A 15119-nucleotide genomic window follows, 5' to 3' on the forward strand; every position below is an offset into this window, starting at 1 on the left:
AAGCTACTCCATGAGTTTAAAGATTGCTTTGCGTGGAGTTATCATGAAATGCCTGGCCTCGACCGAAACCTTGTAGAACATGAGCTACGCATCAAGGAGGGGTGTAAGCCTTTTCGACAACCTCCTCGCCGATTTTCAAACGAAGTACAACTCGGCATTAAGGAAGAATTAGTTCGGCTTCTGAAAGCCGGGTTTATTAGGACCGCTCGGTATGTCGAATGGTTGGCCAATATCGTTCCCGTTTTAAAGAAAAACGGTGCCCTTCGCATTTGCATCGATTTCCGTAATCTAAATCTGGCTACTCCCAAGGATGAATATACGATGCCGATTTCAGATTTATTAATTGATGCCGCAGCTAATCATGAACTGCTATCTTTTATGGACGGTCATGCGGGTTACAACCAGATTTTCATCGCCGAAGCTGACGTCCACAAGACGGCTTTCCGTTGCCCGGGGGCACTTGGTACTTACGAATGGGTAGTCATGCCTTTCGGCCTCAAGAATGCCGGCGCCACATACCAACGAGCCATGAATATGATCTTCCACGACTTAATCGGTACAATCGTCGAAGTTTATATCGATGATGTGGTCGTAAAATCCAAACGTCGTCAAACACACCTGGACGACCTAAGGCAAGCGTTCCTTCGCATGCGCAAAAACAACCTCAAGATGAACCCGGCCAAGTGTGCTTTTGGTGTTTCGGCCGGTAATTTCCTAGGATTTTTGGTACACCATCGTGGCATCGAGGTCGATGACAATAAAGCCCGCGCCATCATCAGCGCCCCACCTCCGACGACAAAGAAACAGCTCCAGTCGTTACTCGGGCAGATAAATTTCCTCCGGCGTTTCATCGCCAATTCGGCCGGTAAAATGAAGGCATTCTCTACGCTCCTTAAACTGAAGGAGACCGACCGATTTGAATGGCGCGAAGAGCATCAAACTGCGTTTACGCAGATCAAGGTGGCCCTTTCCACTCCACCAGTGCTCGTTCCACCTTGTCGCAACAAACCCCTTAAGTTATACATTTCGGCAGCCGACGAATCCATTGGTTGCCTCCTCGCGCAAGATAATAATGTCGGGCGTGAACAAGCTATCTTTTACCTTAGCCGAAACCTGAATTCCCCAGAGATTAATTATGCACCTGTCGAAAAACTTTGCTTGGCGCTGTTTTTTGCCGCATCCAAACTTCGGCATTACATGCTCCCCACAGTTACGCAGGTCATCGCCCAAACCGACGTAATTCGTTACATGCTGACTCGGCCTATGGTCAAAGGCCGAATCGGGAAATGGACACTCGCCTTATCCGAGTTCAGCCTTCAGTATGTACCACAAAAGGCCGTCAAGGGACAAGCCCTCGCCGACTTCCTGGCACAACACCCATCCCCTTATGGTTTTGAGGGGGGCGACGTCGACATCGGTTTCGTCACCACACGCGATAACCATTGGACTATGCATTTTGATGGTTCCAGTACTTCGACCTCGGCCGGGGTCGGTATCGCAATTCAGTCGCCGGACCACTGCCGATGGTATTTTTCTCTCAAGTTAGATTTCAGCTGCACCAATAATCAGGCCGAGTATGAAGCCCTCATTATCGGCCTCCATGTTTTACACGATCTGCGGGCCCCCCGCATTCTCGTCCTTGGTGATTCTGAGCTTGTGATTAACCAGCTGAACGGCGTGTTTCGCTGCATGAGTTGTACTTTAGCTCCCTATCACATGGTCGCCACCTACCTGGCCGAGTCATTCGAACGAATCACATTTGAACACATTTCACGTATTCACAATACTGACGCCGACGAACTCGCCCAGATCGCCTCCGGAGCACAACTCATGGGGGGCAAACTAGGTCGAATTGTGGGAATTGCGACCACGGGTCAACGATCGTACCCCGCCTTGATCAATCAGCAAACTCTCCAACGCGCGCACGTAATACGTACAAGGGTAATGTCGCTCCCATCCCTACTAGAACGAGGAGATCCCATGGAAGTATGTGCCGTCGAAGTAGAACCAGATGATTGGAGAAAGACGATGTTACGGTACCTCGATAACCCCAATGGGAAACACGACCGAAGAACGAAGGTGCTCGCCACGAATTATGTGTCGTATCAAAATGAATTATATCGCAAGGGCGATGATGGTTTACTACTATTGTGCCTCGGCCCACACGAGGCTGCCCAAGTAATGGCCGAGGTACATGAAGGAATTTGCGGAGCACACCAATCTGGACGAAAGATGCGCTGGTTGCTCCGACGACACGGTTATTTTTGGCCCAATATATTAAAGGATTGCATCGAATATGCACGGAGATGCGTATCATGCCAAATTCATGGACCCGTGCAAAGAGCCCCGGCCGTATTGCTACACTCGGTTACTAAACCATGGCCGTTCAGGGGTTGGGCAATGGATGTAATTGGCAAAATCACGCCGTCATCAGGGGCAGCGAAGCACGCATGGATAATTGTAGCAACCGACTATTTCACTAAGTGGGTCGAGGCAAGGTCATACGCCGAATTAACTGCTAAAGAGGTATGCAACTTCGTAGAGGAGAATATTGTGACCAGATTCGGCGTGCCGGAAACAATCATAACTGATAATGGCACTATATTCACGGCCGATAGACTTAGGGAATACGCGGCAAGTTTGAATATCCGACTCGAGCAATCTACGCCGTACTACCCACAGGCAAACGGACAGGCCGAGGCAAGCAACAAAGTGTTGATCGGCATCCTTGAAAAAATGGTAAAAGAGAAACCTGGTTTGTGGCATTTAAAGTTATATGAAGCATTATGGGCATACCGAACTTCACCCCGGTCGGCCACTGGAACCACTCCTTATGCGTTAACTTATGGACACGATGCTATGTTACCGGTCGAGTTGAGTATAAGCTCGTTGCGAGTAATCAAGCAGAATGATTTGTGCAGTATTGAATACAGTCAAGCGATGCGACAAGAGTTGGAAGACTTAGAAGAAAGTCGAATCGACGCAGGTAACTTGTTGATTGCGCAAAAGAAAATTGCCGAACGAGCATATAACCAGCGTGTAAGACAAAAAACGTTCGGCGAAGGAGAATTGGTTTGGCAAACTGTGTTGCCTGTTGGAATCAAAGACCCCAGGTTTGGTAAGTGGTCGCCAAATTGGGAAGGGCCATTCATCGTTCACAAAGTCCTCGGCAAGGGGGCATATCATTTACGAGATCGGACGGGTTCAGTTCACAAATTGCCGATTAATGGAAAGTTTTTAAAGAAGTACTACCCAATTACATGGGAAATGCAAGAGTAAGTCCATTATACTGACAGCAAAACGACCATTGTATTAATGGCAAAATAACCATTGTATTGATAACAAAAGATTCATTACAAGAGAACAAATACAATGATTAAATTCCTAAGGGGTCGAAGGGAGGAAGGTCTCGAGGGCAGCTTTTAGCTCCAGCCACTTGGCTTCGCTCAAAATTATCTCAGCCTGCCGGGTCTTCTTGTTGCATTGCAGTTGCTGGATACGCCGTGCACCGGCAGCGAAGGCCGTTAGCCGAGTCTTGTTGGCCTCAAAGTCCTTCTCAAGCTCAGAGGCAGCGGCCGACCTTTGCCGTTGAAGGTCAGAAATCTGACGTTGGAGGTCAGAGATCTGGCGATCGAACTCGGACAGCTTGGCTTTCTTCGCCTTGAGTGCCTCCATCTCCACTCGACCGGCCTCATGCGCGACCTTGGCCACCTTCAAGTCGTCCTCGGCCTGCAAGGCTCGCTCGAAGACAAGAAAGTGTTGCCGAGTTCGCTCCAAGAGGTCGGTAAGGAAAGAGATACCCTCCGGGCTCAGATGACCACCGCTGGCGAGGTCATTGAGACACTCTCCAACAGAGTCGAGGCCTTTGCACCGGAGAGCTTGAGAAGCAGTCAGAGACAAGACTTCGTGCAGCTTCACGAAGACTTCGGCGGGCGTGGCTCCCACCGATTCTGCCGGAGCAGCAGAAGAGCCGGCCTCACCGGTCGTGCTCTGGAGTAGAGCGTCAAGCTCCATTTCCCAGGACGGCTGCACATAAGAGGAAAATTTGGTGAACAGTAAAGACGTGATGTAGTGCATAAAGGAAAGGAGAATGTTTGAGACCTGCCGAGAAGAGACTTCGGCCATGCCCTCTGGGTCATTGCTCGAACCCAGGGAACTTAATGGCCGAGCCCAGTGCCTCAGACCGCTACGCAACTCACGCGGCCGATGGAGGTCATCTACATTTGATGGCCACAATGGCGGCCAGGAAATATAAACAACGCCCCTCGGCGCATAAAATTGCCGGTGAAATGAATGTTCGGGCACCTGACATGTAATGGTCTTAAAAACATGTATCAAAAGAGAATCAACACAAAAGAAGAAAGACTTACAAAGGCCGAAGAGACTTCCTGCGGAGGAATGGGGAGATCTGCATCCTGCGGATGAATCGGCGACTCGGCCGTGGCCTCAGGGTCGACCATGGGTCTCTTGCCACGATCCGCCACTGGAGGAGTCGGTCGAGTGGCCGCCTCCACAACCGGAGAATGACAGACGGGAGGAGAACTGACTGGTCGGCGACGACGTTCCAGGGGGACCTCTTCGCTCTCGCTCTCGACATCCTGGACAAAAAGAGATTATTTTACGACCAAGAAACCTGAAGGAACAAGAGTAGAAGCAGAATTATACCTCCAAAACGACCGTTGGAGTCGGGGGTGTTTCGGCAGGAGCAGCCGATTTCCCCATTTTGGGCGCCACGACCGGCTCTGAAGTATGAGCAGACGCGGGTGCGACGATTGGGTCGGCCTGAGAGACGGCTGGAGGATTCGAGGTTGGAGGTGCCTGGGCAGCCGGCACAGATGGAGAGCCGGCAGGAGCGGGCGTCCCAGTAGTGTCACTGGGGACGACATGAATCTCCCGGTCGCCTTTCTTCGCCAATTTCTTGACGCGCTTAGAAGGACGAGGGGCCTCTTCCGCCGGCTCGGCCCCTTGGTGGGGGCGTTTGGCAGGGATCGACCGCTCGGTGACAAGGGTCCTCTTCATAGGCGCTTTCTTCGCCTTTGCCACCGCGGCGACCACCTCCACCGTCCTCGGCACGCGAACCCCTGAAAAGCGAAGTAATTAGCAACGAGGATCAAGTTGTAAAACAAAGGAGGAAAGAAGAACGAAAAGACTACCTTGGGTCGACTCCTTAGGCTGTGTCGAGGATGTTGACCTAGGGCGGTCGCCGAAGATCTTCATCGCCAGCTCTTCGGCCGGGGCGCCGAAGAAGTTGCCGGTGTACTCCTCCCACCAGTCCCCGAAGGTATCAGTTCCCAGAGATTCAGGGACCGCCGGCCGAATCCTGAATTTCCTGCACTTCTCTTGGAACTCCTGGTCGGACGTCTTGCACTCCCTCTCAGAGGAACCGGTAAGACGCCCCCGACTTAGGAGTGACCGAGAAGCGAGCAGGGGGACGGGGCTGCCTTGAATATAGCCGAGCTGCCGGGCGACAAAATGGGGGTGGTAGACCTCCCAGCCAGCTCGGCGGGCATCGCAACCCAGTGGAAGGTCGCGAGCCAAAACAAACGACCCCCAGCGCTGACGAATGTCCGCATCCTCAGACGCGGCCCACGCGGCCGTAGGAAGCTTGAGCGAGGAAGGGTACTCCTGGCGCCGGCACACCAGGAACTCGTCATCCGAAAGGACATCTAGGCCGAGGAAGTGTTTGAAAACCTCGTCGGCCCGGTGAGGTGGAGCCGGTCGAGATGCCAGTTGAAGACCGAGGGCGGCCGTTCGCTGGAAGGCAGGGACCTCCGGTCGAAGAGTAGAGAAGTAAACCTGCAACCAGAGTTGGAACACCCAGAGGGGTCCGTTCTGATGCGGGTCGATCTTGCCAATGGTCGCCTCGGCCAGGCAACGGTAGAGATTGGCGAGTATGGCTGGACTGAGCGCCAGCAAGCGACCATTAGCCAGTGCCTGGGCCACCGGCATGTTCTCCACCAGGCATTTGTTCGACCGAGTACAACAAATGAATTTGTTGTACCAGTAGAAGAGGAAGGCCTCGTGCTCTCCCTTCCTAAGGCTTTCCTCGCCTCGGCCGGCGAAATGAAGAATGAGAGTGTTATAGTTGAAGAAGTTCTTGTGGAGCTTTTGAACTTCTTCCCTTGAGGGCTCCCGATCACCCCGGCTTAGCGTCTCGACAGCCCTTTCGTCGAATAGTGCCTTCAGGTCGAGAGGAGAAGGGTATCCGGAAAGGGCGGCGTCAATAGGAAGGCCGATCGAGGAAGTCCCAAGGATGGCCGAGACGTCGAGGATGGTGGGGCCGAGAGGGCCGAAAGGCAGGACCATGGTGTTGGTGGCCGAACACCATAAACTCAGGGCCGCCATGAGCAGCTCCTTATCCATGGCAATCTCCATGGTTGACAGAATAATGGCATCGTAGATGCCGAGAGCCTTCCACTCCTTGGAGAAGAAGGAGCTCATTCGGTCGACCCAGGCGGCCCAGGCCGTGGTGGTCGAGGGCCAAGCTCCTTGAGGACGAGCCAAACACCATTTCGACCAGTCAAACCCTTGAAGAAGGGGGGTTAGACATTGCTCCTTGAGCAAGTTGGTGACAGACGACGGCACTGCGTCTTTGAAGAGAGGACCCAGAATCTGGTGGGTGGTGGCCATATCCTCTTGAAATCGCAGCGTCTTGACGGCACTGCGATCGATGAATGACTTGCACTTATTGATCTCATCGGAAAGCTTCGAAATAAAGGAGGCCATTTGCAGAAGAAAGAACTAAAAAATTGCAGAAGGTCTGGAAGGTTTGATTTGAGCAAACAAAGATGAGAAATTAGAGATTCTGGAGTTTCTGAGGGCGTAAGAGGCGAATGGCAGAAATGTGGGTATTTATAGGCTTTTCAGAATGAATATCAAACGTCTGGAATTCAAAAGCGCTGGTTCAGATTGGGGGGAAATGTAACCGGGAAAGTCTGCAATCATTTCGGATATTTTGGGAACCTGCGAAAATGGGATCGAGGAGTCGAAAATCCAGGACGCACGATGGCGTGTGGCGACAGGTTCAATGCATTTAATAAGGATGAGACGGTTCAATTAGTTCACGGTTTCGAGGCCCATGAGTGAAGCTTTTAAGAACGGCGGAGAATCGACACGTGGCCACGCGTTGGGGGCGACGAGGAAAGTGCAATCATGTCTCATAAATATGCAGGAATAATGATCATTAAGGGAGTAAAATTCAAAAAAGCAATAAATGTCTTCGCTTCTTCAAGGTCGAGGCCCGACCAAGAGGTGACAGTCGGCGACCTCAGAAGCGAGGGGGCAATGTTTGGGCCCAAAATATCTTGGGCAGGCCGAGTAGTCATATGTGCTCGGCCCAAGGTAATAACAGATGCTGTGGGCCGGATAATAAAACCCGGGCCAGCTGGCAGGGTCAGCCGAATCCTATCTCAAGAGGTCCAGATAAATAGGAAGGATTGAGGAAATCCTGGTGCGACCAGGATTCTCGACCAGCAAGAAATAAAGCCTCAAAGGGAGGAAGATTCAGAATCCCAGTGGGAGTAGGTTTGTTCGAACCAGAATCGAAATGGGACAAGGACTCCCAATCCAAATCAGAGGAGATTTCAAGGAATGGGGTACTATAAATACACGAGATCATGCAACATTCAAGGGACCTTAGACTCAGCATACAATTGCCCTGCGCAAAACCTCTCAATCACCTTGAGATTTTTCCTTTTCTTTTTCCTGCCGACACACCTTCAGTTTGGATAAACAGCACTGTGGAAGCAACCGGCGAGCACCTTCAGTTTGGATAAACAGCACTGCTGCCGCAGAATCAGCCGACCAAGAAGCATCTTCAGTTTGGATAAACAGCACTGCGTCGAGGTCGACCGATTATCTATCCAAGTCTCGGTCGAAGAAGGTTTTCGAACCTTTGTTGGCAGAGGTCACCTTACTAAGCTTTCCCGGCATAGTTAGGTGTTACGAATTACATTGCTCGGCGTACTGGTCGCCGAGTGGTTTTATGATTGGATACTCACAGGTGAGTTTCAGGGTTCGGCATTCCGACGGCCGAACTACGTTTACCATCAAGACATATATCACGTTCGAGTACCTGTGCCCATACACCTTGGTCTCGATTCGACGTGCTTATACTCTCACGAATATAATCACAGTGACCGAATCGGGCTCGGACGATTTGTGAACTCCGCAGAATTAGCAGCCTTGTCTTCAGGCTGTAGAACCCAGAGACCGAGAGTGTTCCTTCCTCGGTCGCGATCGCAAGTTAAAGAAGTCAGCAACGCGCTCAAAGCTACATCAACAGATTCTACTCCTCGGCCAGGCTCGGCCGACGAGTTGGCACGCCCCGCATTCGACCGAAGGACGTAGTTAGCTTATTAGTTACTCGGCCTGCGCGCCACGTAGGTTTTGTAATTTTTAGGATCAACAGTAACACTTCCACATTAGAGAGCAAAATAACGAAGGGATAAATATTACTCGATTTTGATCCAAACACAATCCAAGAGTCAACAGATCCAAACTTTAAACAAAATTGAAACCCTAACAACATCAACTCTGCGAAAATTTACAGAGCAAAGCGAAAACAAAGCATTCGTGTCATTGAATTACCGATTAAGCTCCGAATCCGAACCCGATCCGAACCAGGACTCAGAACTCAAGCTCCGCCACCAGATCGGTGGAGGTACAGCTTGCCAAACACATGAAGAGCCGTGACGAAGCCTATGAAGCAGAGGCTCATGACGAGGACAACAGTCGGGGTGATCTTCAAGCCAGGAGCGTCGTCCGTGTAGAACCTCATCATGTTGTTTCCGGCACCTGATCTGCCTCCTCCTCCGCCGATGCTTCCGGAGCCGGTGGAGCCTCCGACACGACGGCGACGCATTCCAGCCGTCGCGGCGGGCGAGCCCCGCGGAGCCATGACGCCGGGGCGCGCAGTCGCAGAGGACGACGACGACGTTTGGGTTATTCATATTTCATTTACACTGTTCACCCGTGTGTGGGTGAAAATAAGCTGCTTTTGGAAGCTGCAAATTGCAGCTTCTTGTCATCTCCTGGTTTTGGGCTTTTTTTCACCCTCAACTTTGAAACAAAGCTGTTTTTCAAAGTTTACCAAACACCAAAAATTTTCATAGCTTTTTTTCATAGTAGCTTTTTTTTTAATCACCTCAATCCCAAACAGGCCCTAACACTTTCTGCTCGTCCATCCTCCCACCGGCCGGTACGAGGAGTTGCCTTCCATACCAAAGAGGTTTTTCTCTACTTTCCCTAGTCTTTTGGGCGTTGCTCAAAACAAGCTTTTTGCCTATGTTGGTCATGACATTCTTTGTTATGAATTTGTTCTAAAAATCTCCATCTGGTGCCGTCTAGGTCCCGTCTAGGCGCTAAGTGATTGGTTACCGTTTCGGTTAATACCCATGTGTTGAAGCATCTGCCTAGACCGCCTAGGCACCCACCTAAGTTGCAACTCACTTGGAAGAAAATAGATAATTTTCATTTGCATTTTATTTTTTTCAATAAACTGTAAGAAACTTGTTGAATACTTAAATAAACACACATTATACGCTTGTTCCTCGTGTATTCATTATGTTTTAATACTTCATAATATATATGTCATTCTATTTATTAGTTTTTAATGAAATTACATATATTTTAAGTATGAACAAACACTTATTTACATGAAATATAGTAGATTTACTTAAATCCATTTAGGCGCTAGGTCCCAACCTGCCGTCCGACTAACACCTAGCGTCTTTTAGAACCTTACGATCCAGAATCTCGCACGTGGGAGGCTGTTGAGGGCGGCCGCAGGATTTGTAGTGTGTGGTCCTGGAGCGGCGTGGTCCTTTATAAAGACCGCTACTTTTTTGTGGATTCGAGTTGTAATCCCATAAACGAGGACGAGGACGAGGATGTTCCTGGGATTTATGTTTTTGACATTGAGGTTGGCGAATGGTTGCCAAGCCGAGTTGAGGGGATTGATGAGAATGATGAGTATGTGATTACCATATGCGATAGTCATAAACAGCCGCCGTTCTTGTTCAAAATCGGAACCGACGACGGTAACAATCCCAAGCTGGCTTTGGTTTGGCAACCTTCGGTGCGTGGGGCTTCTTTTGGACCAACAGTTCGCTGGTCCAAATTCACAATTCACCCCATTGTTAACACCTATCCCTCTGGTTCTGGGCAACTCTAGGCTTCCGGGCTCAATTGGTGTCAAATGGAGAGCATAAACTTTCCAAGAAGTAGTAGCACAAAAGAATATGTGAATCAGGTAGTTGTTTCTTTCGACGTGATTTTCTTGGCATGCATGTCTTAACAATTTCTAAAGTGACCCTTTTCCCTAAAATTGAATTGGATGTTGCATCTTTGGATTTTCGTGTACGAAGATACAATCACTGTTAGATTTGATCCACTGCAATAATAGTCCCATCACAAGTAAGCGGTTATTAGTAACAAGTAGTGGAAGGGAGTGAAAAGAGGGATGCCCTAACTATTACGATTGTCAAACTTGATTGAAACGTGTGAGGAGCAAAGACTAAAGAAAGTCTCAAGTTATAGGCAAACAAACAAAAAAAAGAAAGCATGGCCGGCATTTGCCTCTAAGAAAAGAAAGGCATAGTTGACATGGAGGTTATGGTGAAAGTCCACTCACTAGGAGACATGATAAAGGGACATGGGGTGGTCAAGAGAGTTTATTTGGGCTCATTTGTACCTAAAAAGTGTACTCCCTTGACGGACACCTTCTGAAAATTCAAATTCGACCAAAGGAATTTATTAATACACAAGTGTCAGTATCGAGTAATAGAGAAATTCTTGTGTTCGACGATGACATAATGTAGATCATTTGGCCCACTCATAAATAATGAGTTTCAAGGTATTTACAAATTATTTGGATCTGAACAAGCATAGTCAGCAGACACAAATATTTCTCAAAGCATGAAAATATGCTTGATGCCTGCAGATAATTGGATAAATCACTTTTTTCTTAGTTACATGGTCAGTGAGATAAGAAGTGAATAAATGAATAAAAATGCTCATTCATGTCAGGTCTAATTTTTTTTTTTTGGAGACAAAAATGTAGGGTAAACGCGATTGTCGTTTTACTTTCACCCAAGTCTTGTAGTTCAAATAGGCTTATCGGAGACCTAGGCTTGTCAATTGTTAAATAAAAAATAAAAAAAAAAAAAAAAAAAAAAGGTTAAATTTGTAGAATGATTCATCGGTTGTCTTACGTACAATAATTTGTTTCTCGGACCAATATCATCAACGGGTGTTTGGTCTAGTGGTATGATTCTCGCTTCGGGTGCGAGAGGTCGTGAGTTCGATTCTCGCAACACCCCTTTACTTTTTTTTGTATTTTTCAATTATTGGGCTTGATTGGGCCAAGTGTTTGCTACTTAGCATTTTATGGGCCCACCTCTCAAGCAAAACCCGTTTCCATTTCAATAGAAACCAGAGAGATCAAAAATTTCCCTCGCTAGGGTTTTTGCAGTAGTCGACTTCGTCTCCCAAAACCTCACACTTTCTCTCTCTCTAGTTCCTCGCCATGAGCAGATCAGGCCAGCCTCCGGATCTGAAAAAGTAATTTTTTTTTTCTGTCTCAAATGCTCGATTTCGTCGTTCCGATTCTCTGCTCTATTCTTTTTTTTTTTTTTTTTTTTTTTGAATTAGGATGCTAATTAATTGGAATTTGTTGCTTTTTTTTTTCTTCTCAATAGGTACATGGACAAAAAGCTCCAAAGTAAGTTTTGGATGCAGTTTCTCCCCCATTTTTTCTCTTTACTGCTGGATTTGTATTCTTGTTCTGTTTGGTTGCTGGGAAAATTAGCTGAATTCAACTGTTAAAGTTGGTATTATGTTTAGATTATATGGGTATTAACTATTTAGTGGAAATTGAATAGGCATTAGGCAGTAAGCCGAATCGATTATGTTTTGGTTTCTTGGTGAAACTCTTTAACATTACAGAAACCTTGCTTTTCAGAAACCATACTGTCATAATACCAATATTCGTAGGTCAAAAAATTTAGTAATACGAAGTATTCATATGTTCGCATCGTTTTAATATGTGTCCCATCCTTTTTAGAGACTGTAGGTTTAGATTTTTTCTTTGGCAGTAATTTGTTACTGAATGTCATGATTTCGGACTGTTAAGTGTTAACCATAATTTCGGATTCAATGTTTTTGTTCGCTTAATATGCGGTGATTTTATCATGCGTGGGATGAATATGTAATTCTAAATGTGAACATCAACTTTAACTTAGTTACATTGCATACATTCAAGCATTGGAATCGGAATCTGTTTATTCTTGTACATTTTTAGTGAAGTAGGGATACTTTTTGCTGCATATGCACAGTCCATCTGAGTGAGCACATAAAGATGTATTTGTATTAGTTAGAAAGGATCTGCCCTTTTTTTGTATGGGTTTATTAGTTGTTTTCCTTGCGTTATATGATGAATGAGTTGTTTCGGGCTTCTGGCTCCTCTTTAAACTCACTGGGCATTTTGGATTTTTTTTAACTCTAGATGTTCCGGAATCGTTGTGTGAAAATCAAGTTATAACTTGCCCCCTCTAACTTCGCTACATTTTTCCTATTTATGAGTGGTTTGTAGAGAAGTAGTTGAAATTTGGGGGGAAATGGTAGAAGTCAAAACTTTATGTCTAACATGTGCAGAAACAATTTTCCTTATACTATTGGAATCTGTAATTTTCTTTTCTTTAACGTTATGAGAAACTTTAAAGGGCTGAAGTAACTGATGTCTTCGATTGCAGTCAAGCTGAATGCTAATCGCATGGTCATTGGTACCCTCCGTGGTTTTGACCAGTTCATGAACCTGGTTGTGGACAACACCGAAGAAGTGAATGGCAATGAAAAGAATGAAATTGGCATGGTGGTAGGTCCTAGTTTTCTCCTCTTTTGTTTGTTAGTTTTATAGTTGCACTGCCATTTGCCACATGTTCCAGTAATTAAGTTGGTTGCTTAATTCTTACTTTTGTTTCTGCAGGTGATCCGAGGCAATAGTGTGGTTACAGTTGAAGCACTCGAACCAGTGGCTAAAATGCAGTGATGATTCCGGCTTTGCATTCTTTGAGTTTGATGTATTTTCTTTCGGTAATATGTACTTGCTTTGGTTGTTATGGAATACCAGTTAGTTGCCTTGTGATAATATACAATGTACTTGTCAGCCTGGATGTCGATTGTACGACTCACTTTGACTTACTCTTTGCCAATTTCTACTTTCTAGACTCGTGTAAATGAGCTACTACAGCTGCGTGCTTCCCGCCTCCCCTGCAGTTGAATTGGGACGAGGTCTTACTTGTTTACGAGCTACTGAGTTAGCTCATATTTTGCATATATATATATATATATATATATATCAGTCTAGTCGGATGGTGTCTTGATACGCATGTCGAACTTCAGAAGTAGGCAACGGGGTCTATTTTGATCCCGGAGTGGCTCTTGAATTTTCCTGATACTATTTGTTTTGGAAGCTTTAGACTGTTCAAGCTTGATCATCCTCTACTTTTGTTGTAAACAGCCTTTACTAAATGCATTTGAAACGAGGTTTGAACGCATAAATTTGGTCTCGTTGTTGGCCAAAACACTGCAAACCTCCCAATGCTGAACCGGGCTGGTCAGGCTTGGTTTGGGTGATGCGATTTTGGCGCATTAATTCGCTCTGAATTGGACTGGACCAGTTACATGTGTCTGTGTCTTAGTGCCTAGACCATATTTTGTGAACTATATGATGTGTAGGTTGATGGTTGGATTCTTTTTTTGATGATTTATAAAAGTTCAATTATCAAACGTCACATCATGTGGTGTACAAAATATGTTCATGTAGATGGTCTCTTTTGCATCACCCAAAAAGAAAATGTCGGCCTATGTCGGCTTCTTTTATATGTTGTGCAAAACTCAAAAGAAATCAAATCAGCTCAAATGAATCTTTCGAGCAAAACCTAACCGAATGAAATTAGTCATATCTACGGTGCGGTTTGTGATTTCAATAGGGTAATTAGACCAAACCGAAACATGTCCACCCCTGAGATTAACTAGAATCCGTGTGTATTGAAGCATTACAATAGTGATAACGGTAGGGAAGAGGCTCAACAAAATTTGGGTCCTGACGATGACCTGGAAATTCCCCTCTTTGTAGAAGCAAAAGCTATTGCGAGCATGAAAGAAACCACTAACGGTTGTTATTTTTGAATTTGAAAGAGGCAACGGCTAGCTGTTTTGCTCCTTCCTGCAAGTTTTAAAGCTTCTTTTGCAGTCTGATAAAAACGGCTCGACAGCCTCGACTGCAACTAGCTAGCTCTGCTTTTCCTTCCTCACTTTTTCTTCTGTGTTTCCAACTTTTGTTTGGCATTTGCATATTCTTTCACAAAGCCAACGGCAACGGCAACTAAAATGTCGATCGAGCTTGGATTGAAAGCAGAAAATTATACCAGTAGTCAATTTTCCCTTTATCCACATGTGCTTTGTGCTTGCCTTACCTACATCCTTAATGCAGTTTTGGCCCTTGCTACATTTGATGCCTCTTTGGTGACCATTTTGGTTTTCGTTTTTAGTAAAAGACGAGAGGAAACGCAAGTGAAAGTAGATGGAGAATTATACACGAGTTTAACCATGTTGGTTAAAATGTAGATGCAAAAAGATATATGAGTTTAACTAAGTCGATCTCTTCGTAACTAAAATGAATTTATTATAATTATCTTATAGTTTGTATTAAAAAAGAAATCCCCCTAACTTTGATGTTAACTGCCCTTCATTTGCCTTTCACATTCATTTGAGCATAAGCTTAGTTTAGCAAATATTTTTTATTTTATCAACATGGTTTTGCAGAAAAAAAAAAAAAACAAGTTTTTATTAACTTTCATTCCACCTTAAACTACAAAACAAAAGTCGTTAAATGCTCCCAAAAAGTCCCAACAAACAAATGTGCACGTTAATTGCCTTAATTTTTTTATTTCACGTAAGACTTATGGCCTCCATTTTCATAACTACCTTAAATAGGATCATGTTGGTAAGAATGTGATTTTACCTCCATAAACTAGTAGGATACCATTTCTTTAAACTTTTATTTCATAAGAGAATGAATGAGAGTCGAATTCTCGTCGTGAAATTGATTAGAGAAA

General features: G+C 45.9%; 3 protein-coding genes and 1 non-coding gene across 4 annotated transcripts; 2 read left to right on the forward strand and 2 right to left on the reverse strand.

The window, feature by feature from the left end:
- Positions 1-4575: 4575 nt before the first annotated feature.
- On the reverse strand, positions 4576-5949 carry LOC148691460 (uncharacterized). The gene is made up of 2 exons (XM_088684031.1): positions 5154-5949; positions 4576-5081 (listed from the first exon to the last, which is right to left on the reverse strand). The coding sequence occupies exons 1-2, from the start codon at positions 5947-5949 to the stop codon at positions 4660-4662; spliced, it is 1218 nt and encodes a 405-aa protein (XP_088540157.1). The 3' UTR covers positions 4576-4659.
- A 2474-nt stretch (positions 5950-8423) lies between these two features.
- On the reverse strand, positions 8424-8938 carry LOC148691461 (uncharacterized; the record flags this gene model as incomplete). The annotated part of the gene is made up of 1 exon (XM_088684831.1): positions 8424-8938. A coding segment is annotated over one exon (303 nt), but the record flags the coding sequence as incomplete, so codon positions are not given.
- Positions 8939-11249: 2311 nt separating this feature from the next.
- Positions 11250-11321, forward strand: TRNAP-CGG (transfer RNA proline (anticodon CGG)). The gene has a single exon. It is a non-coding gene; the product is annotated as a tRNA-Pro (tRNA).
- An 87-nt stretch (positions 11322-11408) lies between these two features.
- On the forward strand, positions 11409-13200 carry LOC137713365 (putative small nuclear ribonucleoprotein G). The gene is made up of 4 exons (XM_068452655.2): positions 11409-11562; positions 11700-11722; positions 12753-12874; positions 12986-13200. The coding sequence occupies exons 1-4, from the start codon at positions 11528-11530 to the stop codon at positions 13046-13048; spliced, it is 243 nt and encodes an 80-aa protein (XP_068308756.2). The 5' UTR covers positions 11409-11527; the 3' UTR covers positions 13049-13200.
- The last annotated feature ends 1919 nt before the right edge of the window (positions 13201-15119 follow it).

This window comes from Pyrus communis, chromosome 14 (assembly GCF_041283825.1).
Source record: "Pyrus communis isolate YQ-2024b chromosome 14, ASM4128382v1, whole genome shotgun sequence".
Taxonomy (NCBI): Eukaryota; Viridiplantae; Streptophyta; class Magnoliopsida; order Rosales; family Rosaceae; genus Pyrus; species Pyrus communis.